Genomic DNA, 27,616 nt, shown 5'->3' on the forward strand with positions numbered 1-27,616 from the left:
AAGTGTGTTTCTTCTATGAAGCATATTGTTGGATCTTGCTTCTTGACCCACTCTGCCAGTCTATTTCTTTTGACTGGTGAATTGAGACCATTAACATTGATGGTTATAAGTGATATGCATTGACTTATCCTTGTCAAGACTTTTTCTTTTTGTTGGATTCTCCCCCTTTGCATTTAATTTCTTGTCACGCTCAATAGATTCATTCTGATGGGCTTCTTGGGGTTGTGATCTTCATTGTCTTTTCCTACAATAATGTTTAAAATTTTTTGGAGTGCTTGTTTGGTATTCATGAAGATCCTCAGGTGCTCTTTGTCATGAAAGTATCGTATTTCTCTATCAATTTTGAAAGGTAGTTTTTTATGATACATCAATCTGGGTTGGAGTTTGTTTTCCTTACAGCTTGAAATCCATCATTCCAGGCTCTTCTTGCCTTGAGGGTTTGTGTTGAGAAGTCTGCTGTGATTCTGATGGGCTCTCCTTTGTATGTGATTTGTTTCTTTTCTCTAACTGCTTGTAGACTTTTGTTCTTCTGTTGGGTTTCTGGAATCTTAACTATTATATGCCTATGTGTAGATTTTTTTTGATCATGGCTAGTTGAAGTCCTATATGCCTCACTTATTGCTATGTCAAGTTCTTTTCCCCTGCTTAGGAAGTGTTCTGCCATTACATCTGTGAAAATTTTTTTTATGTCATTTGCACTCTCCTTTTTCTTCATTGACTCAGATCAGTCTTATGTTATTCTTCTTTGCATCATCTAGCAGCTGCTGGATTGATTTCTTATAGTCCCTTACTATTTTTAAGAAAGTTTTCCTGTTCACTAATTGCAATGCTGCCTTTCTATATTATATTCTGTCCTCACATTGGCTCATTCTGCTGTGTAAACTTTCAGTGGAGTTTTTAATCTCCTGGAAATCTGGTTCCATCTGTTTTATGGATTCCATTTGTTTTTTATGTTGGGAGTCTATCATGTTTCTCTGCTCTTCTATTTTTTTTGTCTGTGTCTGCTCTAGATTTATTAATCACGTCTTGCACTATGGGCACAATCTCTGTTTTTTTCTGAGAGATTATTTCTGATTTCATTTTTTTCCAAATCCTCTTTTCTTGGCAGCTCAGGGAATCTAGGTGGTTGAGTATCAGGATGTTCTATCTCATTATCCTTTGGGGTTGCCTTAAGTGATCTGGAAGTCTGGTTTTGAGACTTGTTTATGTGTCTTCTCATTTCGACAGATGCAGCCTGCTGCACCTTTGTTGAGGCAACTTTTTGGTCCCCCAGGGGTCTTTAATTCTCTGCAAGCCGTGGGATGGCCTTTTCTCTGCTGCTCACCAATGCACCCATTCCAGTGTTCATAATAGTGGCCTTCTGGGTCCCTAAGCTGAATTTTTGTTCAGGCAGGGTTCTGGCTGGGGCCTCTGCACACTTGGGATGGTATCTAGGCATGTCTCTGGGTAGGGCCTGCCCCTCTACATAGCTGTTGTCTGGGATGGCCTTTGGCTGGGAGTTGTGTACCCCAGTTGATGGTGTCTGAGCAGGCTTCTAGCTAGGTCTGCATGCACTTAAGTATGGTATCTGCATGGGCCTCTGGCTGTTGCTTGTGGGCCTGTGCAGTTCTTTTCCAGGAGGGCCTTTGGCTTGGGCCCAAGTGGCTGGGATCAAGATGGGATCCTGGCTGGACCTACCTGCAGCCATGCCACTCTGGTCTACACTGGCTTTTCACTGGGATCTGCCAAGATTTTTTAAAATAATAGTAAAAAATATATTCTAAAATTTATATGGAAATGCAAAGAGCCACAATAGCTAAAACAGTTTTAAAAAATAAAATGGGAGAAATCAGCTTTAGTGAAATTTAAGGCTAATTATGTTAACTACGGTAAATCAATACTATGTGGTCTTGGTGATGGTATAGACCAATAATGGCAAACCTTTTAGAGCTTTCAATGGTAACAAATAGCTAGCTATGGCATATGTGCCAGAGGTTTGCCACCACTGGTATAGACCCATAGATCAGTAGAATGGAAAAGAAAATTGACAAATGGACTGTGACAGATATGTCTAACTTATTTTTGATAAAGGTATAAAAGCAGTTCAGTAAAGGTACGATAGCCTTTTCAACAATTACTGTTAAAACAGTTGGATATTAATAGGAAAAGAAGAAAGAAGGATAGAGAAGAAGGGGGGCAAGGGAGGAAGAAGAAGGAGAAGGAGAAGAAAAACAAGGATACGTGAAGGAAGAGAACCCTGACCTAAGTCTTGAGTCCTACAAAATTTTTAATTTAAAATAGTTCATGGACTTATATGTGTAAAACTGGGTGGGGGTAGGTATGAATGTAGTGCTAAAGAACAACATAAGGATCTTTGTGATGATGGAACTGTTTTAAATCTTTACATCAATGTCAGCATTTTGTTTATGATGGTTTACTATAGTTTTCCAAGATGCTATTTTGGGATCAATTGGGTAAAGGGTAAGTGGTATCTTTTTGTATTATCTCTACATGTAAATCTACAACATATGAAGCTTAATACAAAAATTGTGATCAATAGACTGGCATGGAAAAAAGAATAAAGAAAAAGAAAAAGAAAAATTAAGCTTAGAAAAAGAGAATGTAATATATGATGATTCATATAACTATATGAGAAACATAAAGTATAAATAAAAAGAAAAATGGGAAGCAGGAAGATAGATCTTTTGCAAAAGGGAAGGGGACCTAGAGGTGGAAGGGGGAGGGAGGGGTGGGGAAGCAGATGGAAAAAGACTTAAGATGTTATATGTAAATATACCAATTCCCCATGAAGAATGTGATCACTATGTACTACAAACATGTACTAACAAAAATAAAACAAATAAAAGAGGTAATTCATACAACTAAATTGGTTGTTGAAATTGAAATATGAAACCATATCAGTGACTTTTTTCATACCTATTGCATTAAAATTTATTATTTATCTTTTATGTTGAATGCATCTTTTACTCATGGATGATATTATAACATCATGTATTGGTCATCTGGAAAATAACATTCTTAGAGTTATATAGCTCTTCAAATGTTAATACGTTTCGCTATATTTTCAATATCAAAATAACTTAGTGTCAACATTGTCAGCAGATGCTTTAGCACTGGGGATCTGGCAAAGTCCTCGTAAGGCCCATGGGTTTTCTGTAATTCTAATTTTTAAAAAAAGTCCCAATTTTTTTATTGGTATAAATAGTCTGAAGTTTGATTTAAAGTGACAGGTTTTTATCACTCCTTTCCAAGAAATTCTTGTCACATATCTGATTTTCAGTAACCATAGTTTGATGCTTTTCCTCTCAAATAAACTGTCTTCTACAGTTGAAAATTCACACAATAGCACACGCTTTTCCTCAAAATCTCTATCATACTTCACTTGTGGCCACACATGCATTTTGTGCATACTTCTTATTTAATTATATTGAATATTAAAGAATGTGTATTTAAAGGTTGAGATTTAATAAAATTAATGATTTTTTCTGTTTCCTGGAGGGCATTTTAAGGTGCAGCTGCCTTGATTCATACTAAGGCATCGTCAATTTCATCATATATATTTTTTCATCACCAGTTCAAATGTCAACACGGTGAAAAATGCAAATAACCTTTTCCAGGGTCTCAGACTACATTTTCAAAACGGATGCTCTGCCTTATGTTTCATTTATATGAAGCTTAACTTACCTTTGAAATTAATTTGCATGTCTCTCTCCCTTAGTGAGCAGACTATTCTGACCTTTGGCAGCCAGTATGAATATGAGTTATTGTACTGGGTTGTAAAATAACCTGAGGGGCAGTACAGGTGCTGTTAAACCTTAAATTAAACCAGGAGGCTTTGTAGTTAGAAATTCAGCTTGCTATGCATTCTCTGCCCTCGTATCAAGTTCTAGCAGCCACCAACTCTGCTGTTGGTAAACATTTCCTTAGAACTCTTTTTAGAACTTTTCAAACATTGCATATTGAACTAATTTACCATAATTTGTATTTATTTAATTTGATAAATTAAATGTTCTCCTAAAGGAACTTCTGTACTTTTCCTTGCAAGCAAAGTACTGTTTAGTGATATTTCTCCACTGCCTCCCTTACACCTAGGGCAACACTTTCATTCTAGATACTTAAGCTGCTGGAAGTCTGTCTACTATGTGGAAGGAATTACCATATTGTATGTGATATATCATTTGAATACTTTAAATCCTCTTAATTTCTAGGTAATTTTTGGAAGAAGAGTTGTCAGATGATTTTGGAAGAGTTTACTCATCTTTTAGCAAGGGCTTCCTGGCTCTAGGTCTGTATACCACACAGTGACACAGTGTGCCTAGCGAAACACAGGACAAATGAACACTTAATTTTCAATTTCTTTGTTGGACAAATTAACCTGGAAAATGCAAAATTTGCCTTTCTCTGTGATGCTTATAGATAGGAAATGTGTGATCAAGTGTATGAGATTGGTTGTGGTGTATTTCCGACTAGAAATAAAAGTGTTCAAGATTTACTTTTAATTGTGAATTTTTATTTACTGGGTTTGGGTCTTCAGATTTAATCCAGAAATTCTGTGTAACATCCACTCTCCAGGAGATGTCAATATTTAATGCTAGAGCAATGTTGGAAAAATCAAAGCTTAACTATCATTTGAGCTAAGTTTTTTTTTCTAGCAAAAGAAATCTTTTTGGAAAAAATGCATAATCTACTTAAATATTATTAAAAGTCAATAAAAACATTAAAGAAAATACAATTACCAGTAGTATCATGCTTTCAAACAGCTATTATTTAAAAAGATTACCACTTTTTCTTCAAGCTCTGTTCATGAATGCCTGATTAATTTTTTACTTGTAGCTTTTAAAAAAATTCTTTCTTTTCATTGTTTTGTTATTTGACAACGAACTTTATTTTTCAAAAGTAGTTTTTGACTTGACAGAAATTTGCAAAGACAGTGTGAAGATTTCTTAAATATTCCATACCTTTGTTTTTGTATTAATATAACAGTGGGTTGAACAGTGATCCTCAAAAGATATGTTCAAGTCTTAATCCATGGTTCTATGGATTTAATCTTATTTAGAAATAGAGATTTTGCAGACATAATTGCAAATCCTGTGATAAAATCATGCTGGATGTAGGATGGAGTTTAAATCGAATATGACTGGTATCTTCAAGGAAAGAGACCCCCACATAAGGCAGAGACACACAGGGAAGAGGCCATGTGACGATGGAGGCAGAGGTCCGAGTGGTACAGTAGCAACTGAGGAACATAAGGATTCCTGTAACCTCTAGGAGCTAGAAAGAGACAGGAAGAATTGTCTAAAGTCCTCAGAGGGAGCATGGCCCTGACCTGCACTTTGTTTCCGGAATAGTGAGTGAATAAACTTCTGTTGTTTTATACCAGCCAGGTAATTCATAATGGTATCCCTGGAAGACTTAGAACATCTACAGTAATATCAAGGGAAAAAAAGAATTGAGATGTGTTATGTACATATACCAATTCCCTGCAATGAATGTCATCATTATGTACTGAAGACGTGCTAATAACAGTTTAAGAATTAATAAACCAACATTAGTGCATTATTATTAAGTAAGGTCCATATATTATTCAAACTTTTTATTTTTTACATAATGTCATTCTTCTGTTTCAGTATCCCCTCCAGGATATCACATTACATTTAGTTGTCTTATCTCTCTAGGCTCCTTTTGGCTGTGACAACTTTTCAGATTTCCCTTTTTTTTAATGATTTGACAATTTTGAGGAGTAGTGTTCAGGTATTTTGTGTAATGTCTCCCAGTTGGGATTTTCTGATTTGAATTTGGGTTATGTGAACTTGCAAAGAAGACCACTGAAGTAAAGTGCTCTTTTCACCTGTCATATCCAGGGTACATACCTGCAGGATTTATCACCTTCAATGTCAGCCATGAGCACATGGTAGAGTGGTGTATTGATTTCTTCCTTGTAAAGTTATTCTTTTTTACCCCTTTCTATATTGTACCTCTTAAAGGAAATTTCTATACACACTTTCTACACATAAGGAATAAGGAATTTGGTTTGGTTTGTTTGTTTGTTTTTGGTATCGGGGATTAAACTCGGGACCTTGTGCTTGTGAGGCAGGCGCCAGAATCACTGAGCTAAATCCCCAGCCCAGGAGTAAGGAATTTGTATAACACCTCCTTGAGGGTAGAGTAGTTATAAAAATTAATTAGGATTCTTCTGTGTAGGAAGTTTGTCTATTTTTATTTATTATTTATTTATATCGGTATAACTCATGGGTACTTATGGTTTGAGATATAATCCATACATTTTTATTGTTGTTGTTGTTGTTATTATCATTGTTAAAATGGTTTGAGCTTTGACAGCTGGGAACTCCTTCAGTTGGCTCCTATGTCTATTTGGATATGCCACATCATTGCAAGGTTTTGTTTTTTTTGAGAACTTTATTTGAGGCAGCATAAGATGCTCTGAGCTTATCTTTTGTGTTTCCTACTGCCTTAGTCCTAGAATCAACCATTTCTGCATGCAGCCCTGGTTCTACTCATTGGAGAAAGTAACTAGAATCTGGGCAGTTGGTATGCTTGTTGCTGCTGGGCCATTGTTGTTCTTGTTGACAAAACAAGAGAATAAATGTGTGTATACAAATTTGTATAAATATACATGTCTGCAAGTAAGTCTATATGTAAACATTTCTGTGTATATTAAGCTAAATAGAAGTTCAGACTGATGTTTCCAACTCTAATCCCTTATCATCTGGATCATTTTATTTTAATTAATTAATTAACTAGTTTATTTGCTTTTTTGAGACAGTCTCATCATGTAGTTTAGGCTAGTCTTGAATTCATTACATAGCTTAGGCTGGCCTGGAACTCATGGCAACCCTCCTGCCTCAGGCTTGAGAGTGCATTTCAGGTGTACACCACTACACCTGGCTACATGGATTATTTTAGGATCCTCCCTTGCTTATCTGTAAACTCCTATGTGAACAATGACAAACTGGCTTGTACCATTCTCCATTTATCTACTTAATTTTTAATCCCAATATCTGTATATAAAAATATCAGAATTGTTAATTCATATTCCTCTGGCTTACTTTATTAGTAAAAGTACAGTCCTAGATGTATAATTTCTTCTGTCTGTAGTTTTATATCCTCTGCTTATTTTCAGTTACTGAGATCAGCAACTTCCTTCTCACCTTTATTAGGGAGGTTGTTTTATACATTTCTAATACAGTTAGATTGTTTAGTTATAATTGAGATTTCACCCTGGGATTCTTCCTGACCTCCTAAATGATTTTCTAAAATGTATATTATGTTAACATTCACTCTTTGTGCTTTAAATTTCTGTGGGTTTTGCCAAATTCATAATATCAAATGGCCACCATTCCAGTATTATACACCAATATTCTACAGAATAGTTTCTCTACCTCCAGGTCTGATTAGTTTTTATTTGAAACAATTTTAAAGACACACACACACACACACACACACACACACACACACTGCAGAAACTACGTTATTAACAACCAGGGGATATATTATAAAGAATTTGTAAATGTTAACGTTTTGTTATCTTTGTTTCTTATTTTTTAAATAAAAAGTAAAAGTTATTAAGTTCTTTGTACTTTTTCTTCATTTCATTTCTTTTCCTCCCTACCCCAGGGTAGTTATTGTTATAGTTGTGGTCTTTGCAGTTCATAAGTTCGTAGTTTACTAGATATATTTGTTATCCTAAATAAATAATGCAGTTTTGTGCATTATAGCTAAACTGACATAAATAGCAATTTTGTATTCACCTTTCTGAAACTTGCTTATTTTATATTCTCAATATTATGTTTCTAAGATCTATATATGTATCACAAATTTTGTGTTTTAATGGCTTTATAGTGTTTAGTTATATAAATATACCAGGTTTTATTCATCTGTTTTTCTATTAATGATCACTTTGATTGGGGTTTATTTCTGGTATACTTCACTTGCTCTGTGAATCGTCCATGCATGTCTTTCCATGTGCTTGTGTAAGAATTGCACAGAATATATAACTGGAAGTGAAATTGTTGAAACATGTGACACGTACATTTTCCACAACTGGTCAGTTTTCTTCCAGTGCATTTTTACTCCTCTCTCCATTTCCTTGGCATCCCTGGGTATTGCTGACTTTACATTTCTGTTAGTCTGATGGGTTATGAAAATCATCTTTTCCTCATTACCAGAGGACATGCAGTCAATCAGGTCATGCTCTGAGCAACTAGGAACAATTTGGACAGATTTGGTTTTTTGGGTTTTTTTGTCCTAGAAGCTATTTGTTGCTATTTCTTTTTCTTTCTTTTTGTTTTTGCGGTACAGGGGATGGAACTCAGGACCTTGTGTTTGCAAGGCAGGTGCGGTGCCACTGAGCTAAATCCCTGGCCCTATTTTTTGGTATTGCTAATAATTTTCTTATGTTATTTTCAAAGATGTCTGCTTATCCAGGATTTACAAAAATGTTTTGGAATTCAACAGCACCCAAATTTGCTGTTCCAGAGTCTGTCATGAAGGAAACTATATATCCACAATATGAGGTAGTGTATTGAATGAGTTTTCTATATTATTATTGATAATTGAATTTAATAATGGAATTGTATAATTGCATATGACATTGTATTATGCAAGTTGTCAGACGACTGTTGCCATGGACAGGATTGATTGGATAGCACGATACTAATTTAATATATATACATAATTGTAGTATGTATCATTATATGTAGGTCTATAAATATATGTCTGTATATTTACAAAAGTATAATTTTGTATATTTATATAAGATGTAACTAACATATATTTCTTTAGAATGTTATACTTATTCATGTTACTTTAGCCAGACAAAAAGACTGTCCTGTTTCATTTTTAGATATTTTAATATTCTATTTCATATTTTATTTGACTGAGGATTTGAGATATAAAGCCATATGACTTGGTTACAGAATATTCATGGCATTTTAATTTGTTTTCTTTTTGATAATTGAAGAAAATAGAATATAATTTGTTACAAATTAGATAATTATCACTGTAGATTTTGTGGATAGTTGGAGGTCAATTTTGTTGAGAAATCTGCTTAATTAGGAAAATGTTTACAATGAAAATGAACTTAGTTTAGTAGCTTGCTTCACATTTCACGTGTTTTAAAGAGCTATGAGGTTTCCTTTTTCAAGGAGTTGAGAGCTAAGGCCCTGTTTCCATTTCATAGGAGATGGATAACTGTGCCAGTTAATCTTAATTGTTGGCTTGACTGGATTAAGAGATTCTGGGAGAGGCAATTGGGTTGTGAGGGCACTAATCTCATCCACAAGTGCTTCCATTGATGACTTTATAACTGAATGGGCTGGAGGAGAAATAAGGCCTTGGGGATGATATCTGGGCCCTGGCCCCTTCCTTTCTTACGTTTCCCATGTTCTTTGCTTCCTGGATGTCATGCCCTCTGTCATGATGTTTCTTTCTTGGAGCCAAGCGACATGGGCTGAAAGCTCTGAAATCATGAGCCAAATAAATCTTTCCTTTAAGTTGTGAGTGTCAGGTATTTTGTCCCAGCAATAGGAAAGCTGAACAATGCAGTTACATTCTATTATGACACAGAACAACTAACTGCAAGATCACTCCTTTGCTTTTCAAGTACTGACTGGAGTGATAACTTTGATGGTAGCTACATAAATGCTATTATTATGTAACACATGCTGGTACTGGGCACACTCACTTGCTGGGCCCTTGTTCTGACACTCCACCATAGAACAGATCAGCTGGTCATTCTCCAACAGTGGTGGGATTTTTAAATTTTATTTTATTTTTTGTGGTACTGGTGGTGGAACTCAGGACCTTGTGCTTGCTAGGCAGATGCAGCGCCACTGAGCTGCATGCCTGGCCCTGAGATGTTCTTTCCACTGACTTCAGCCTGGCTCTCAGCCAGTCTTATATGTGGGCCACTGATGTCCATAGGCTGGGTGAAACACTGTCTCTGGAACCATTTGTTTTTATTTGATTTTTTATTTTTTGGTACTGGGGATTGAACTCGGGACCTTGTGCTTGCAAGGTAGGCGGCGGAACCACTGAGCTAAATCCTCGGCCTGGAACTATTTGCTTTTAAAAGTGAACTTTTTGTTAATGTAATGTTTGTTAACCCTAATACAACTATTAATCTTTTCCTTCTTTGTCCCTTAAAGAATGTTTGCTATACTCTCATTTTGTTATTCTGCTTTTAAATTAGAAAAAGCAAATGAAGAAAACCAAAATCATCTAATTATTCTTTGTCAGACAATTCTGTCCACTTTTGGGTCAGTTTTCTTTCATTTGCAAAAAACTTATCTTTCCCTTTTTCTCCCTCTTCATTTCTTTTTTCTTCTTTTTAATCTTACTTTCTGCTTTCTTCATATTTTTTCTCTTAAAATTAGTTCAGTGAACATCATCATACAATTTTTTAATTCTTTTTTTTTTTTTTTTTGATACCGGGGATTGAACTAGGGTCTTTGCAAGTGTAGGGAGATGATGGAACCACTGATCTAATTCCCAGGCCCCAATTTTTAATGATATTTAGAAATATTTTATTTGCACACTATTTCAGGCAGCTTACCAAAATACATATATCAGAAATGAACAGAACAAAATGTTAAAGAATAACAAGGAAAGCATAGCAAGAGTAACAATAATAGCCTGAGATCAGATGAATACAAAGAAATACAGTGAATTTATGCTATTGCTTGAAATGCAGTCATGAATTTATTTCTTGGTTTCATTGCAACTGAGACAGGGATGAAATCATATTTGTATGTAACTTATTGATACTACATGTTTAAAATATTAACATTGAAATAACTTTCTATTTCCTAGATTACTTGGCCATGGTATATTATTATTAAATATGTTGAATTCTATTAGACCAAACTTAATTTTTATTTTTAATATATGCTCACAGGTGAAATATCTGTATGCAGTGTTTGTTTTGGAAAAAATCAGTCTTGGTGTAAGAAAACTGGCTGCCAAAGGTAAAAAGTGTCATGAGACTGAAGAAAGAGGCAGATTATTCCAAGACTGCACAAAGCACAATTTATTGGGAAATTATCAACAGAAATATGTCTTAGGTAGTTGCAGGAGGGGGAGATCCCTGCAGTTTAAGTCAGGAAGGAGGGGTTTATATGCTAAGATAAACAAAGGTGTTCTGTGGCCAACTGGAATATACCTAGACTTTTTGAAAAACTATTAATATCTGTAAATGTTAGTTAAGAAACATTTCAGGGGGCAGTGGCCAACATGACATGCTCAGCTGACTATCTTAACTCCATTTTCCTACAGTGTTTGGGATACATACTAAGGTCACCTGCTGGGCAAAGGGTTGTTGTCATATCGGGGGCTGAGATTTTTGTATGTTCTTGTGAGTTTTACTCTCCATTTCTAATGTTGCATCATTTTATTTCCCATTTCTAGTGATATTTTTCTTATCTAGAATAAAATTTTTAAAAAGTAGTTTAATTTTTTTTCTCATTTGTTTTTAATGATAAATGCTTTACTCCTGACTTGTCAAGCTACTATACTTATACCAGTAAAGCTACTGTTTTTAATCATATATATATATTTCTTTTATTTATATATATATTTATTGGTACATTGTAGGTATAAAATACATTTACATTTATCATTGAGTGTTTGTACCAGAACATGATGTATGTTAGTTCTTATTTTTTCTCCCATTACCTGTGCACCCTTCACCCTCTCCACCCTTCCCTATTTACACAGAGTTTGATTACATTTATTTTTTCTTTCTCATAATTTTCCCTTTCCCTTCTTCCCTTTCCCCTTCCCTCCCACCATCCCCAAACCCTTGGACCTTTTCCTTATTTCAAATTATCAATTATTCATTTTAATCATTTTCATCCTTATTTACACTTTCAATTTCTCACACTAGAGAAACTATTTGGTATTTACACATGTGTGTCCTACTTATTTCACTTAAGAGGATGGGCTCAATATGCATCCATTTAAGTATAAATGTCTCTAGTTTCTCATTGTTTATGGCTGAGTAGTACTCCATTTTATAAAAGAACCACATTTTCTTTATTCAGTTTCCAAGCTTTAGCTATTACAAACTGTGCTACTATAAACATAGGTGCACATATATCACTGTGGTATGATTCTTTTAATTTTTGAGGGGAAGATTCTCAGTAGGGGAATAGTTGGGTCAAATGGGACTTCCAGTCCTAGTTCTTTGAAGTATCTCCATACCAATTTCCACAGTGGTTGCACCAGTTTACACTCCCACCAGCAGTGGAGCAGGGTTCCTCTTTCCCCACAGCCCCACCAGCATTTGTTATTGGTTGATTTCATGATAGCAGCCATTCTTTCTGGAGTGAGTTGGAATCTCAGCGCTTTTTTCATTTGCATCTCTTGAATGATCGGTGATGTTGAACATTTTTTACATTTTTTTTACTCAGCCATAAAAAATGAGAAATTAGAAACATTTATAGCTAAATGGATGCACATAGAGGTGATACTCTTAAGTGAAATAAATAGGACACACGTGTAAATACTGAATAGTTTCTCTAGTGTAAGAAACTGAAAGTGTAAATAAAGATTAAAAGGTATAATAGATTATGTGAAATAGGAAGAAAAGGGGCAAAGGAGAAGGGAAAGTGGAAGGGGTAGGGAAAGGTAAGAAGGGAATGGAATTAATATGAGAAAATGGAATAATGGAAGCAAAGTCTTTGTAAATAGGAAGGGATGGAGGGGTTGAAGAGACAACAGGGGAAGGGGGAGAAAGGAGAACCAAGAGAGATTATGTAAAGGTGCAAATTTCCAATTATGAATGTCAGTATATTGTATACCTAAAATGTAACAATGATTAAAATGAATAATTGATAATGCAAAATAGGAAGAAAAGGTCCAAAGGGGTAGGGGAAGAGGGAGGGGTAGAGGAAAGGAAAGAAGGGAAAGGAAAAATTGTGAGAAATGGAAAAAATGGAAACAAAGTCTTTGTAAATAGGGAAGGGTAGAGGGGTGAAGGGAGTGCAGGGAATGGGGAAAAAATAAGAACCAAGATACATCATGTAAAGGTACAAGTTCCCAATGAGAAATGTAAATGTATTGTATACCTAAAATGTACCAATAAAAGAATTAAAAAAAAAAGATTCCAGAAGCCCAACAGAAGAACAGAAGTCTACAAGCAGTTAGAGAAAAGAAACAAATCACATACAAAGGAAAGCCCATCAGAATCACAGCAGACTTCTCAACACAAACCTTCAAGGCAAGAAGAGCCTGGAATGATGTATTTTAAGCTCTAAAGGAAAACAAACTCCAACCCAGATTGATGTATCATAAAAAACTACCTTTCAAAATTGATGGAGAAATAAGATACTTTATGACAAAGAACACCTGAGGAACTTCATGAATACCAAACAAGCACTCTAAAAATTTTTAAACACCATTGTAGGAAAAGACGATGAGGATCACAACCCCAGGAAGCCCAGCAGAATGAATCTATTGGGCACGATAAGAAATTAAATGCAAAGGGGGAGAATTCAACAAAAAGAAAAGGTCATGACAAGGATAAGTCAATGCATATCACTTATAACCATCAATGTTAATGGTCTCAATTCACCAGTCAAAAGAAATAGACTGGCAGAGTGGGTCAAGAAGCAAGATCCAACAATATGCTTCATAGAAGAAACACACTTAAGTCAAAAAGAAACTCATAGACTGAAAGTTAAAGGGTAGAAAATAATACTCCATGTGACAGAAACCTGAAAGAAAAGCAGGAGTAGCTATCCTCTTTGCAGATCAAATGGATTTCAAGCCAACACTAATTAAGAGAGACAAAGAAGGAAACTACATCCTTGTAAAGGAAATAATCCAAGAGGAACAGATGACAATCATAAATATATATGTACCAAATATTGGTGTGCCCAACTATATAAAGCAAACACTAATGGACATGAAAAATCAAAGAAGCACTAATACAATAGTAGTGGGGGACCTCAATACCCCACTGTGACAAATATATAGAGCAACTAGACAGAAAATAAGCAATGAAATACTGGAACTCAATCAAACTCTTGAACAAATAGACAGCATGTTTACAGAGTGTTCCACCTTACCAAATCAGAATGCACATTCTTTTAGGCTGCAAGTGGGTCATTCTACAAAATAGAACACATAATTGCTCATGTTTAAGTAAGTGCAAAAGAATTGAAGTTATCCCTGTATATTATCAGATGATAGTGCAACTGGAGATCAATAGCAAAAGAAATCACAAGAATTTCATAAACACATGGAAATTGAACAACACACTTCTGAATAACCAAAGGGTCACAGAGAAAATTAAAGAAGAAATCAGACAGTTCCCACAATTAAATGACAATGACAATACAACATATCAGAATATATGGGACACAGTGAAAGCAGTCTTATGATGGAAATTCATAGCAGTGAATACACCTATTAGGAAAACAGAGCGATCTCAATTATACAACCTGATGCTAAATCTCAAGCTTCAAGAAAAAGAAGAGCAGGACAAACCCAAAGCTCATACAACGGAGGAAATTATAAAGAACAGAGCAGAAATCAATGCAATGGAGATTAAGAGAATGATACAAAAAAATCATTGAAGCCAAGAATTAGTTCTTTGAAAGAATAAACAAAGTTGAAAAGCCCTTAGCAATCTTATCAGAAAAAGTAAAGAAAAGGCCCAAATCCATGTAATTAGGAATGAAAAGGATGAAATTACAATGGACCCAGCAGAAACCCACAGGATCATCAATACCTACTTTGAGAACCTATATGCCAATAAGGTGGAAAACACAGGAGAAATGGACAGATTCCTAGATACATATGAATTACCAAAGTTGATCAAAGAAGACCTAAAATTCTAAACAACCCAATATCAATCAATGAAATTGATAATGTAATTAAAAACTTATCAACTAACAAAAGCCCAGGTCCTGATGTCTTCACTGCTGAATTCTACAAGACATTTAGAGAGGAACTACTGACACTACTGTTTAAATACTTCAATGAAATTGAAATGGAAGCAATACTCCCAAATTCATTCCTGGAAGCTATCATCACCTTGATCCCCAAAGCAGAGAAAGACCCAGCTAAAATACAGAACTTTAGGCCAATCTCACTAATGAACATAGATGCAAAAATCCTCAATAAGATACTGGCGGACAGAATGCAGAAGATCGTCAAGAAGATCATGCACCAAGTGGGATTCATCCCAGGGATGCAGGTATGGTTCAACATATGCAAATCAACCAATGTAATACACTATCTTAATAGAGCCAAGGACAAAAACCATATGATCATCTCAATAGATGCAGAAAAATAATTCAACAAAATTCAACTCGCATTTATGATAAAAACCCTACAAAAAATTGTAATAGACAGTCTCTACCTCCATTTGATAAAAGTCATCTATGAAAACCAACAGCCAATATCATAGTAAATGGCAAAACTGAAATCCTTCATAATAAAATCAGGAACAAGACAAGAATGTCCACTATCACCACTCCTGTTCAATATAGTTTTGGAAACATGAGCCACAGCAATTAGACAAGAGAAAGAAATGAATGGAATAAAGATAGGAAATGAAGAAGTCAAATTGTCATTATTTGTAAATGACATGATACTGTATATAGAAGACTCCAAGAACTCCACCAAAAGTCTTCTTGACTTAATAATCAAATTCAGTAAAGTAGCTGAATACAAGGCAACACACAAAAATCAATAGCATTCCTCTACACGGACAACAGACTCACTGAGAGAGAAATAGGACAAACAATTCCTTTCACAACAGCATCCACAAAACTGAAATTCCTAGGCATCAACCTATTGAAAGAAATCAAAGACCTCTTCTGAAAACTATAGCACTCTGAGAAGAGAGATTTAAGAGGATTTCAGAAAATGGAAAGACATCCCTTGCTCGTGGGTAGGAAGAAACAACAGAGTGAAAAATGACCATACTTCCAAAACTGCTATAGAGATTCAGTGCAATCCCAATTGAAATTCCAGCAGCATACTTCACATACCTTGAGAAAACAATCCAAAAATTCATTTGGAACAAGAAGAGACCCAGAATAACAGAAGCAATTCTAGGCAACAGAGATATGGCTGGGGGTATCACAACCCCCAACTTGCAACTATACTGCAAAGCTACTGTGATAAAAACAGCATGGAATTGGCAAAGAAACAGACCTGAGGACCAGTGGAACAGATTAGAAGATTCAGAAACAACTCCAGACACACTCAGCCACATCATCATCAACAAAGAAGCCAAACACCCTCACTGGAGGAAAGATAGCCTCTTCAATAAATGGTGCTGGAAAAATTGGGTTTCAACTTGCCATAGATTAAAACTAGACCTATATCTCTCATTATGCATTAAACTAAAATCAAAATGGATTAAAATCTAAATATTAAAACAGAAACGCTGAACTTCCTGGTACAGAGTTTAGGTGGAACTCTTGAAGACATCGGTGTAGGAAAAGATTTTATGAACAAAACCTCAGTTGCCTGTGAACTAGCACAAACACTCAACAAGTGGGATCTCTTCTTATTAAAAGGCTTCTGCACAACAAGAGAAACCACCAGCTGTGTGAAGAGACAACCCACAATGTGGGAAAAAATCTTCACCTGCTTTTCCTCCGAAAAAGGTCTGCTATCTCGAATCTATAAAGAATTTAAAAAGATCAGATCTCCCAAATTTAAAGACCCAATCCAAAAATGGGCATCTGAAATGAACAGACATTTCTCAGACAAGGAAGTAGAAATAGCAAATAAATACATGAAAAAATGTTCAACATCACTGGTCATTCGAGAGATGCAAATGAAAACACTGCTGAGACTCCGCCTCACTCCAGAAAGAATGGCTGCTATCATAAAATCAACCAATAACAAATGCTGGTGGGGCTGTGTGGAAAGAGGAACCCTGCTCCACTGCTGGTGGGAGTGTAGACTGGTGCAACCACTGTGGAAATTGGTATGGAGATTCCTCAAAGAACTAGGACTGGAAGTCCCATTTGACCCAGCTATTCCACTGCTGGGGATCTTCCCCAAAGAATTAAAAGAATCATACCACAGTGATATATGTGCACCCATGTTCATAGCAACACAGTTTGTAATAGCTAAAACTTGGAAGCAGGACTAAAAGGTATAATAGATAATGTGAAATTGGAAGAAAAGGGGCAAAAGGGAAGAGATAGTGGGAGGGGTATGGAAAAGGAAAGAAAAGAATGGAATTAGTATGAGAAAAATGAAAAAATGGAAACAAAGTCTTTGTAAATAGGGAGGAATTGATGGGTTGAAGGGAGGCCAGTGGAATGGGGAGAAAAATAAGAACCAAGAGAGATTATGTAAAGGTGCAAGTTTACAATGATGAATTTCATTATATTGTATACCTAAAATGTACCAATAAAATTAATTAGAAAAAAGAAAGTAAGTGCATTCTGTGCATCCATTTAGAAATTTTCACTGTCATTTAGGTCATACAAATTAATGTTTTTACATAAATGGAATCATAATTTATATTATTCTGCATCTTATTTTTAAAACTATACTACAACATATATCTTTACACACATATTTTTCTGTTTGGAATTCCCGGTCCAAGTATATTTGAAATATATTTCAAATCTTGGAAGATTAGAATGGACATGTGCATTTCCCTATTTTTTTAAAGTCCTGACTGATCTTTTCATTTACTTAAGAAAAATGTATACAGATGCCATGAGCTAAAAAGAGGTTAATGACACAAAATATTTAAAAAGATTGCTTTAATGCAAAAGGTTAGTAAATATTAATTTGCCTAAGTAGGTGTAGCTTCCATAGGAATATGATGCTCTGTTCTCTTTCAAGAGAATCTTTTAAGAGGAGCATACTTGTCTGCCAGCTTCTACAGCTACCATGGTATTCATTCATTGGCCATACTTCCTTTGATGTGCTCCAGCCAGTGACTAAACATAAGATTATTGCTAGAGTTGATCCATTGCTGCTTGATGTGGGATTGCTTTGGCTCAGGACCTTCCATCTGTCCAACTGATTCTCAGAACTGCTCCATTTTCAGGAGAAAAAGGATCCAGTAAGACTTTCCAGCTTGACATGACTCAGGCTCATTTAGTTCTATTTGCAGAAATGGAAGCAGACTTTTCTTTAAAGACTCCTGGTTCTTTTAAATGGGAAGTGATATTTAGATATTTTAAAAAATTGTTTGCTCCAATTTAAAAAATAAATTTAATTTATTATATTTTGTGATTACTAGCATTTTTTGTTTCATCTTACCAGTTATTATTTTTGACTATTCTGTTTTCTTTTATTCTTTACCATTTTGACTGTGACTTCTGTTTTCTCCTTTAATTTCTTTTCTTAAACTTATCTCTAAAGGAACAGCGTGGTTTATCTAATCATGAATCGACCCAGTTGTCAAATTTAGGACTTCTAGTTGTTTCTGCATGTCCCAATCACTGATCATAACATAAAATAGCTCATTTAATAATCATTATTATTGTAGCAGTTTATTTTGATAACAATAAATATATCTATGTTAAAACTCAATTGGCTGATAGAATTCAAAGTTAAGGATATAAAGGAAATTTTCATTCCAATTTACAATTAGAATACTTCCTTGTATTTGAAAATGAGTAGTTACTTATTGACAATAAATCCAGATATGTCTTGTTCATAATCCTGATGTTGATATTCTAAGTAAACTCATTGCTCACCTATGAGAACCATATGATCAGTGATCACTCCTCAGATTAATGATGCCAGAAATAATATAGAATCACCCATTTGGCTAAAGGCCAGTGCAGAAGACAAATTGCAGGTTTTGGCCAACTATTAAGGCTATAGCTTTATTTTAATCCATTTTGGGAAAAGGTTTTCTAGAATTCTGTCCCTTCCATAGGTTTTTTTCTTTTGGTAACATTATTGTATTATGAAGTAAGAGTGACCATAGGTATTAAAAAGTATTCTTCAGTGTAATTTAAAATTTTATTTTTTAATCATAGAGTGTTCAAGGAAGCAAAATTTTAACCAAGAAATTTTTAGCTGACAGCAAGGAAAGTGTCGTTTTGTATGACAATAGCAATTTTCAGGTATGTATGATTTTTATTTTGAAGGGTGGGTTGGTTAATATGTCTGCCTAAAGTTTGGAAATTTTTTCTATTAATTCCAAATTTATTATGTGATACTTCCTTATTCTGGGAAATTGCTTAGACCAGTCAATACCTTTGTAAAGAATACATTTCTTTTTTTCTCAAATATGCTGTCTTTATCACACTCAGAAGACAGTATTCACTAATCAATAGGTGAATATCCCCTGTGAGTTTTTCTACGATTTCCAGCTATTCTGCTCATTCTTGCCTAGGACTCAAATGATTAATGGAACATGTTTATAAGCCTTTTGAACAAACGGCAAAACTGATTATGACCATATAACAGGATAAGACTCACTGCAGTAAGTGGTGATTAGCTGCATGCGTACTCATGTCTTCAGTATCACAAGAATGTTTCCAACTAAGTTTATCAAGTAATAAGCATTATTAGATGGAAAGGAAATAGTGATTGAAAGAAAAAGAGTCATGACACTTATATAACTGGTTTATTAATGCCCTGAACTTTATGGGTAACAGGAAATTTTTTTATTTTTTAATTTATTTTCTTTATTTTTCTTTTAGTTCTTGATGATATCTTCAGTGGTGAATGCCACATAGTAGAGAGAATTAGGGCTCAAAAACAATTCAAACCCCTTTTCTGGTGAGCTAATTGGATTATATATGATTCTATGTGCCTCCCTATTTCCTCTATACAGTCAGAGAATATGTACTCTTCTTTGGAGAGGGCTGTAATGTTCATGTGGTCACTGTTTTACTGCCATTTCTGTAGCACTTGTCAAATACTTGTCCTTATGTATGGTTGATCATTTTCTTCCTCACTATCCTAAGTCATATGATTTACATTCACTGTTTTATCTACAGGACCTAGACCAGTGACTGTCACTTAAAATAATCAAATCAACAAGTGACATTTTCTAGATTGGAAATCCATTTGCATTTTCTAGATTGTGTTAGGACACCTTGCGCCTATCACATATTTTGAGTTTTAGTACCTGCCTTTTCCAGTGTATTCTGCTATAGTTTTATAACACAGGATTGATTATGTTACTCATGTCTCGACAAAATTAATAACTCCTTCTACCAAACACAATGAAGTCAGAGTGCCTAACTCAAACTCATTACCTGGTCTCAGCTGTATTTTGTTTCCTCCCATTATAATTACTCTTCGTGTAAGCCCCATACACCCTATAGTTTGTCTGTACCTTTCCTGTATCAGAGTCCTTGTGGACTAAGATTGCTGTCACTTTGACATTTCTCAGTGCCTGTTGAGACTGTTCCCTTTGTTCTCAACCCCTTCACAGTCTGTGGAAAGGCTGCTGCCTTCACACAACAGCTCTAATGCTACCTCTTCTTGCTGCTCTATCTGGGTTCCTACCTGTTCAAAATTCACCTCTCTCCCCTGCATTTTTTTTTTGCACCTGATTCATGTCATTTTTATAGACACTGCCACAGTTGCTTTGGTTCAGAGATATATCTTTACTGCTGTTTTCACTATCACATTGAGGGCATGAAACTTAGCCCTTTCTTTGTACTTTTCAGTCTGGAATGGTATCGCTTTCCTATTCTTTTAAGGTAATAGCACCTGTCTTGGTGCCATTATAGTACGTGGTCTTATTTGTGTGTGTTCCCTGAAGTACAAGGTCAGCTCATGATAGAGGTAACTGTTTATTGGCCCATTCACACAGACCTGCGCCACTGATATTAGCTGGAAAGCTTCGCACCATAGCATGGTGAACATTAACAGGTGCTTGATGTTTGTTATTTCAGGTTGAATTTTAAAAATAGGATAATTTTCATTATTATGTTGCTAAGTTAATTGGTGGATTTCAGGTTCTATTTTTCTCTATGAAGCTAGTGATTTCAAAATCAGTAAGAAACTACATTTTAATTTTTCTTCTATATTTCACTAATTTACATAAATAGTTATCATTAGCAAACTGTCACGATATTTTAGTTTACCAAGCAGTGCTCTAGTTAATGTGTATTTCTCATTTGATTATTTTACAGTCTTTCTTACTAAGAAAATGTCTGTCATTTGAAAATATCCAACATTTAAGTGCACCATCCATACAACTGAAGGTTTTGTAACTTTTCAATTTTTACTGCCCAAAAGAAATATTTATATTTCTAACAATAATAATCAGTTTATGCTTTTTAAAAAAATATACAAATATATTCTATACTCTGTTCCAGATTCTAATTACATGTTCAGTTAAATATAGTTTTTTGAGGTGGAGGAGTATAGGAAGTCAAAGACAGTCAATATCTCTATTGTACTTTACTACATCTTAAATACACAACTAGCTTATATGAAATTGCTGTGTTTGGAATTTGTGTCAGGCAGGGAATAATAAATCAAAATAATAGCAATGATTTTTCTTTTGTTTTTAATATTAGAGTTTTAAAAATTATGAATAATTGTTACAACTTAGTTGTAATTATGAGTACTATAATAGTAAATAATAATATAATTAAATATTAGGTTGATTCTATAATTATTAGATAAAATAAATAATAGAATAGGATTCTGTTACTTACTGTTCCTTTAGCTTCTAAATATTGAATTGAAAGTTGTAGAGCATATGTAAATAATTTTGTATAGAAATTTAATGTTAAAGTGCTTTCGAAAATAGACTCAAACTGATTTAATAGAACATTATATTATAATAGGTTTTACTCATTCTACAGAGTTTTTGCATTACAAGTAAAAGTAGTGCATCTACTTTATTTGGATGTGTAGGGGTCATTCTCTTAATAAAAATATATAAAATCATAATATGTATCTGTTTTGTACTGTGTATACGTAGCTAATGAACAATCACATGACCAGATTACTATGCATGATTTAACTAAGCTACCATTAACTTTATAATTTGACTTTTCAGTAATTTTAAGAATATAGGATTTAAGAAAATTTTAATAAAACATCCAAACTACATTAATAGTAACTGTAACTGAATTAATTTTAAAAGTACAGCAACTAATTTATTATATATTTATTAACCTGTTTTTCCCTATGAAGAGAGCAAAATCCGCAGTCGAATTGAGGAAGGAGGAGGACATCGAACCAATAGAAATTAAGGATGACATGCAAAGCAACATGAAAGCAATGATGTTCCAGAAAGCAAAGGAGTTGGAGCACCAGCTTGCTAAGGAAAATAAAACCAAGGAGCCTCTCACCTCTGTGAAAGAAAATATAGATACCATCTTAGACACCATTCAGGAAGAACACAGTTCAAAAGATCTGTCTCACTCTCTTATTGAAGTATCAAAACAAGCAGGCATTAGTTACATTGTTTATCCCAAGAAAAAGAAGATGAAATGGAAGAAAGGACTGAAATTTGAAAAACTTACAATTGTGTGTAAAGAGTTATCTAAACCTCCAAACTTGCTTACAAGGTCTGTTCAAACAGTGTTTTATTTTTATAGTTTAAGAAATATATTGTAGTTTTGGCCTTAATTTTTAATTTTACCTGGTGAACTTCATCTGTTTTTTTCATCACTGAACATCTGCCGAACTAAAGGATCAACCCTTCATTTAAAAAATATGTGGATGTTTCGTAGTATATATATGTAGATGGTTCAGACTATAAAGTGGGGTATTATTTAAAGACGTAAAGACTCAACAATTTGATGGATGAATGAAGTCTCTCAGTGTAAAGCAAAAAATCTAACAGCTTATTTGTTAAAGTGGTTTAGTACAAAAACCAACCCTTGCTCCAAACAAGTATCACCTGTTCAAAAATCAAAATAGATTGCTGGAATTTACCCATTTTCAAATTATAAATTTTTATTGAATTGAGTAAAGAATATAGACAAATTTTTTTGTATGCTGTTACCCCTTCTTCAGGGATAAACCTACAAAAATAATTTTCTCCTTACTTGGAGGTAATAGCAGTTTGAATATTTAAAAATATGGAGAGACCTAAAATAATAACTGAAATTCCACGTATGTTCAAGTTTCAATGTTTAGAATGTAACTTTCTCATAACGAGAGTATTTATAATACAAATAGTTTCCAAAATAGCTCTGGCATTTATTTCTCTTTAGATATCTCCAGATGGATAGAGTTTATTAAACTTACATCTTTTTGAGAAGTAATGACTTTCCTGGTGATAAGAGAATAAAAAATGTTTGGTTCATTTTATTGTTATAAAGAGTTAGCTGGCTCTGCAGAAGGGTTCTTTATGTTCTGTTGTGGTTGATGACTTAATCTGTCTGAGAAGACTGGGGAATAATACTTCATAAGTGTGAAGGACAGAGTGGAGCTCAACCCAGTGGGAGTAGAAATGTCTCACAAGTCCCAAGTTCTTCATATACTATGTGGGCTTAAGTTTTCCCTGCAGTAAAAGTGGTATCTAGAAACTTTGTTTGTGGACACATTCTTAGCAGGTTTGGGGCAGGGTTTTCTAAATTGACAAATGTTTTAGATCAGAACCAGAAGTTTCTTTACATATTTTTGATTTTTTATTGATGTCAAAGTATTACGAACTTTCTCCATCCTGATAAAGGATACAGTGCCATTTCCGCTATGACCTAAGTGACTTCCATCTAAATATAATGGCACATGAAACACTGCTTCTGTTGAAATGTTGTACTGCCCATAGTACAACATTTTAAGTCTAATGTTTTACCATTTTAAGAGATTTATTTGCCTTTTCATAACAATTTAATATTTGTATATGCTGCCAACAGGCTTCATGGGAATCATAGGATAAGTCTTTTGGTGGAAGAAGTAAAACAATTGTGGTGATATTTATTCAAGACAATACATTCATTAGTGGAGCTTTCTTATTTTCTTTAAAAAATTTTTAAAAATTTAATCCTCTGAAAAGTATTTGTTGAAATTTTTTTCCTGTTCTGGAGATTGTCACTTCACTTTGTTGTTTGTTTCCTTTGCTGTGGATAAGCTTTAAAAATTTGATACAATCCCATTTGTTGATTTTTGATTCTATTTCTTGTGCAACTAGGGTTCTGTTCAGAAAGTCCTTGCCTGTGTTATGAGCTCAAGAGTGTGTTATGACTTCCAGCAAGTTCACTGTTTCTGTTTAAACGTTAGTTTTTGGATCCATTTTTATTTTATACTAGTATATGATGAAAGATATGGATCTAGATTCAATCTTCTGCATGTGAATAGCCAGTTTTTCCAACAGCATTAATTAAAGAGGCTATCTTTCCTCCGGTATGTTTTTAGTCCTCTTGTCAAAGATCAAACAGCTAAATGTGCCTAGGGTTGTTTCTGTATCCTCTATTCTGTTTCATTGATCCACATGTCTGGTTTTGTGTCTGTACCATGCTGCTTTTATCACTGTAGCTTTGCAATATAACTTGAAATCTGGAATTTGCTCTTGTTGCCTAGAATTTGTTTTGCTAGTCTAGGTCTTTTCTGGTTCCATATAAATCTTAAGATTGCTTTCTCTAGTTCTGTGAGGAATGCTGTTGGCATTTTTATTGGGATTTCATTAAATTTATATAACACTTTTGGAACTATGACCATTTGGACAGTATTGTTTCTGTTTATCTAGGAACAGGGGATATCTTTCCATTTTCTGATATCCTCTTTTTTCACAATACTGAAGTTTTCATTATAAAGGTCTTTCACTTTCTTTGTTGGGTTAATTCTTAAGTATTTAATTTTTCTTCAGGCTATTGTGAATGATACTATTTTGCTTATTTCTTTCTTACTGGTTTCATTATTGTCATGCAGAATACTACTGATTTTTGTGTGTTGATTTTGTATCCTGCTACATTGCTAAATTTGTTTATTAGCTCTTGGAGTCTTTTGGTGGATTTTAAAACATTTCTTGTATAAAGGTTTATGTTGTTTGAGAATAAGGGTAATTTGACTTCTTCCTTTCTTATATATATCTCTTTTATTTCTTTCTCTTGTCTGATTGCTCTGGTTAAAATTTCAAGTACTGTATTGAATAGGAATGGTGTTTGTGTACATCCTTGTCTTGTTTCTGATTTTAGATATAAAGCTTTTCGTTTTTCCCCATTTAATATGATGTTTATAGTAGATTTGTCACAAATTTTTTTTTTAATCAGATTGAGATAGGTCCCTCTAGACTTATTTTCTTCAGTTTGTTTTTTTTTTAAATCAAGCATAGATGTTAAGGGCTGGGGATTTAGCTCAGTGGTGTCTCTGCCTACCTCACAAGCTCAAGGTCTTGAGTTCAATCTCCGGTAGCAAAAAAAAAAAAAAAAAAAGAATAGATGTTGGATTTTGTCAAAGATTTTTTTCATCTGTTCAGACGATCATGTGATATTTGTCCTTGCTTCTGTTTATGTGATTCATTACATTTATTGATTTGTATATGTTGGCCAGGGATTTAGCTCAGTGGTTCTGTCGCCTGCCCCACAAGGGCAAGGACTCGAGTTTGATTTGCATATATTGAACTATCTTTGCATCCCTGGCATGAAGCCTGTTTGGTCATGATTGGTCATGATGTGTGATTTTTTAAAATGATTTGTTGCATTCTCTTTGCCAATATCTTGTTAAGGATATTTGCATCAATATTCATTATTGAGATTGGCCTTTCTTGTTTTAGTTGAGTCTTTGTCTGGTTTTGCAAACATGGTAATGCTAGCTTCCAGGAATAAATTTGGTAGTACTTTTTAACCTTTTAATTTTATTAAGGCATTTGAAGAGGATTGGCATTAGATATTCCCTGAAATTCTTGTAGAATTCAGTGGTGAGTCAATTAGGTTCTGAGCTTTTCTTAGTTGGTAAGTTTTAAAAATTACTTCCTCAATTTCATTTCCTGTTACTGGACTATTCAAGGGTTTTATATCTACTTGGTTTAGTTTTGGTAATTCATACATATCTAGGAATCTATCCATTTCTTCTGGGTTTTCAAATTTATTGAAATACAGGTTTTTGATGTAGTTACTAGAAATCATCTGGATTTAATGATGTTCTTTGTAGTTTCACTTTTTTATTTCTAATTACATTGATATGGGTTTTTTTCTTTACCTTTTTGGGGGGTAAGATTGACTAAGAGTTTGTCCATTTTATTCTTTTGAAGAACCTACTCTTCAATTCATTGATTCTTTGTATTGTTTTCTTAGTCTCAATTTCATTTATTTCTGTTCTGATCTTTATAATTTCCCTTTTGTACTAGCTTTGGATTGTTCTTATTTTTCTGTGAGCTCATTAGATTATTTATTTGCACTCATTCTGTTTTTCTGATATGAACAGCAGCTAAACTATGTAAAGAATTTAAAAAAATTAGGCCTCTTAAAATAAAAGACCCAATAAAAAATAGGCCACTAAAATGAATAGACACTTATCAGTGTAAGAAGTACAAATGGCCAATAAATACATGAAAATATGTGCAACATAACTGGTCATTAGAGAAGTGCAAATTAGGATACAAATGCACCAAGATTCTATCCTGCTCCAGAAAGAATGGCTGTCATCAAGAAATCAGATAATTGCTGGGCATGCTGGCACAATCCTGCAATCTCAGCACTCAGGAGGCTGAGCCAGAAGGATCCTGATGAGTTCAGGGCTAGACTGGGCTACATAATAAGTTCAAGTATATGTTTTCATATACATAGTGAGTTCTGTCTCTGAAGAAAGGAAGGGAGGAAGGAAGGAGGGAAGAAGAAAGAAAAACAAATGGTGGTGAGTCTATGGGGAAAATGGAACCCTTCTTCCTGTGTTGGTGAGAATGTAAACTATACAGCAGTATGGAAATCAGTATAGTGATTCTTCAAAAAAATAAAAATAGAAATTTTACTTGACCCAACTATTGCCCTCCTAGGTATCTCCCCCAAAGAGAAGACATCACATTACAGTGATACATGCATACTCATGTTTACAGTAGCACAACTCATAATAGCTGAAGCTTACAAGTAACCTATATGTTCATCAGCAGATGAATGGATAAAGCAAATATGTTATTTATACAAAATAGAGTACTGCTCTGCCTTAAAAAAGATAAACTTGAGTTTTTAATAGGAAATTGGATGCACCTTGAGACCATAATGTTAAGTGAAATAAACTAGACACAGAAGCTTAAATATCACATGGTGTTCTCTTATATGAGAAACTTAAAATATGAATAAGGAGCAAAATAAAAGACAGACAGTAGGACATAGGGAGACCAATCTTTTTCAAATGGGAAGGGGATCAAGAGATAGAGGGAGGAAGATGGGAAGAGAGGGAAAGGGGATGCAAAAAGAATTTATATGTGTTATGTACATTTTCAAGTTCCCATGATGAATGTAATCATTGTGTACTGCAAACATGTACTAATAAAAAATAAAAATTAAAGCAAAACAACACAACAAACATTTTAATTTGTATTAGCTTACCACAAAATTTTCTATTCAGATCAAATTTGTGGAGTAACTTTTAAAATAATTTTATTTATATAGTTGATATATTTTTAAAATTAAAACTTAAAATTAACTTTATTGGTACATTTTAAGTATACATTATGATCAGATTGATCGCTGGGAATTTGGAGTACTACTTAGCCATAAATAATGATAAATTAGAGACA

The 27,616-nt window shown here is 34.1% G+C and overlaps 1 protein-coding gene across 1 annotated transcript in view; it reads left to right on the forward strand.

The window, feature by feature from the left end:
* The window catches only part of Ttc6 (tetratricopeptide repeat domain 6), a 163,518-nt gene that overhangs the window by 91,562 nt on the left and 44,340 nt on the right, over nt 1–27,616 (forward strand). The window contains 4 exon segments of the mRNA XM_087208003.1: nt 8,430–8,534; nt 18,996–19,082; nt 21,111–21,182; nt 22,126–22,502. Of these exon segments, the coding sequence (XP_087064129.1) occupies nt 8,430–8,534; nt 18,996–19,082; nt 21,111–21,182; nt 22,126–22,502 (641 nt within the window).

Source organism: Heterocephalus glaber, unplaced genomic scaffold (assembly GCF_053883595.1).
Source record: "Heterocephalus glaber isolate CG9 unplaced genomic scaffold, H.glaber_assembly_v1.0 deba00000901, whole genome shotgun sequence".
In the NCBI taxonomy this organism is placed as follows: Eukaryota; Metazoa; Chordata; class Mammalia; order Rodentia; family Bathyergidae; genus Heterocephalus; species Heterocephalus glaber.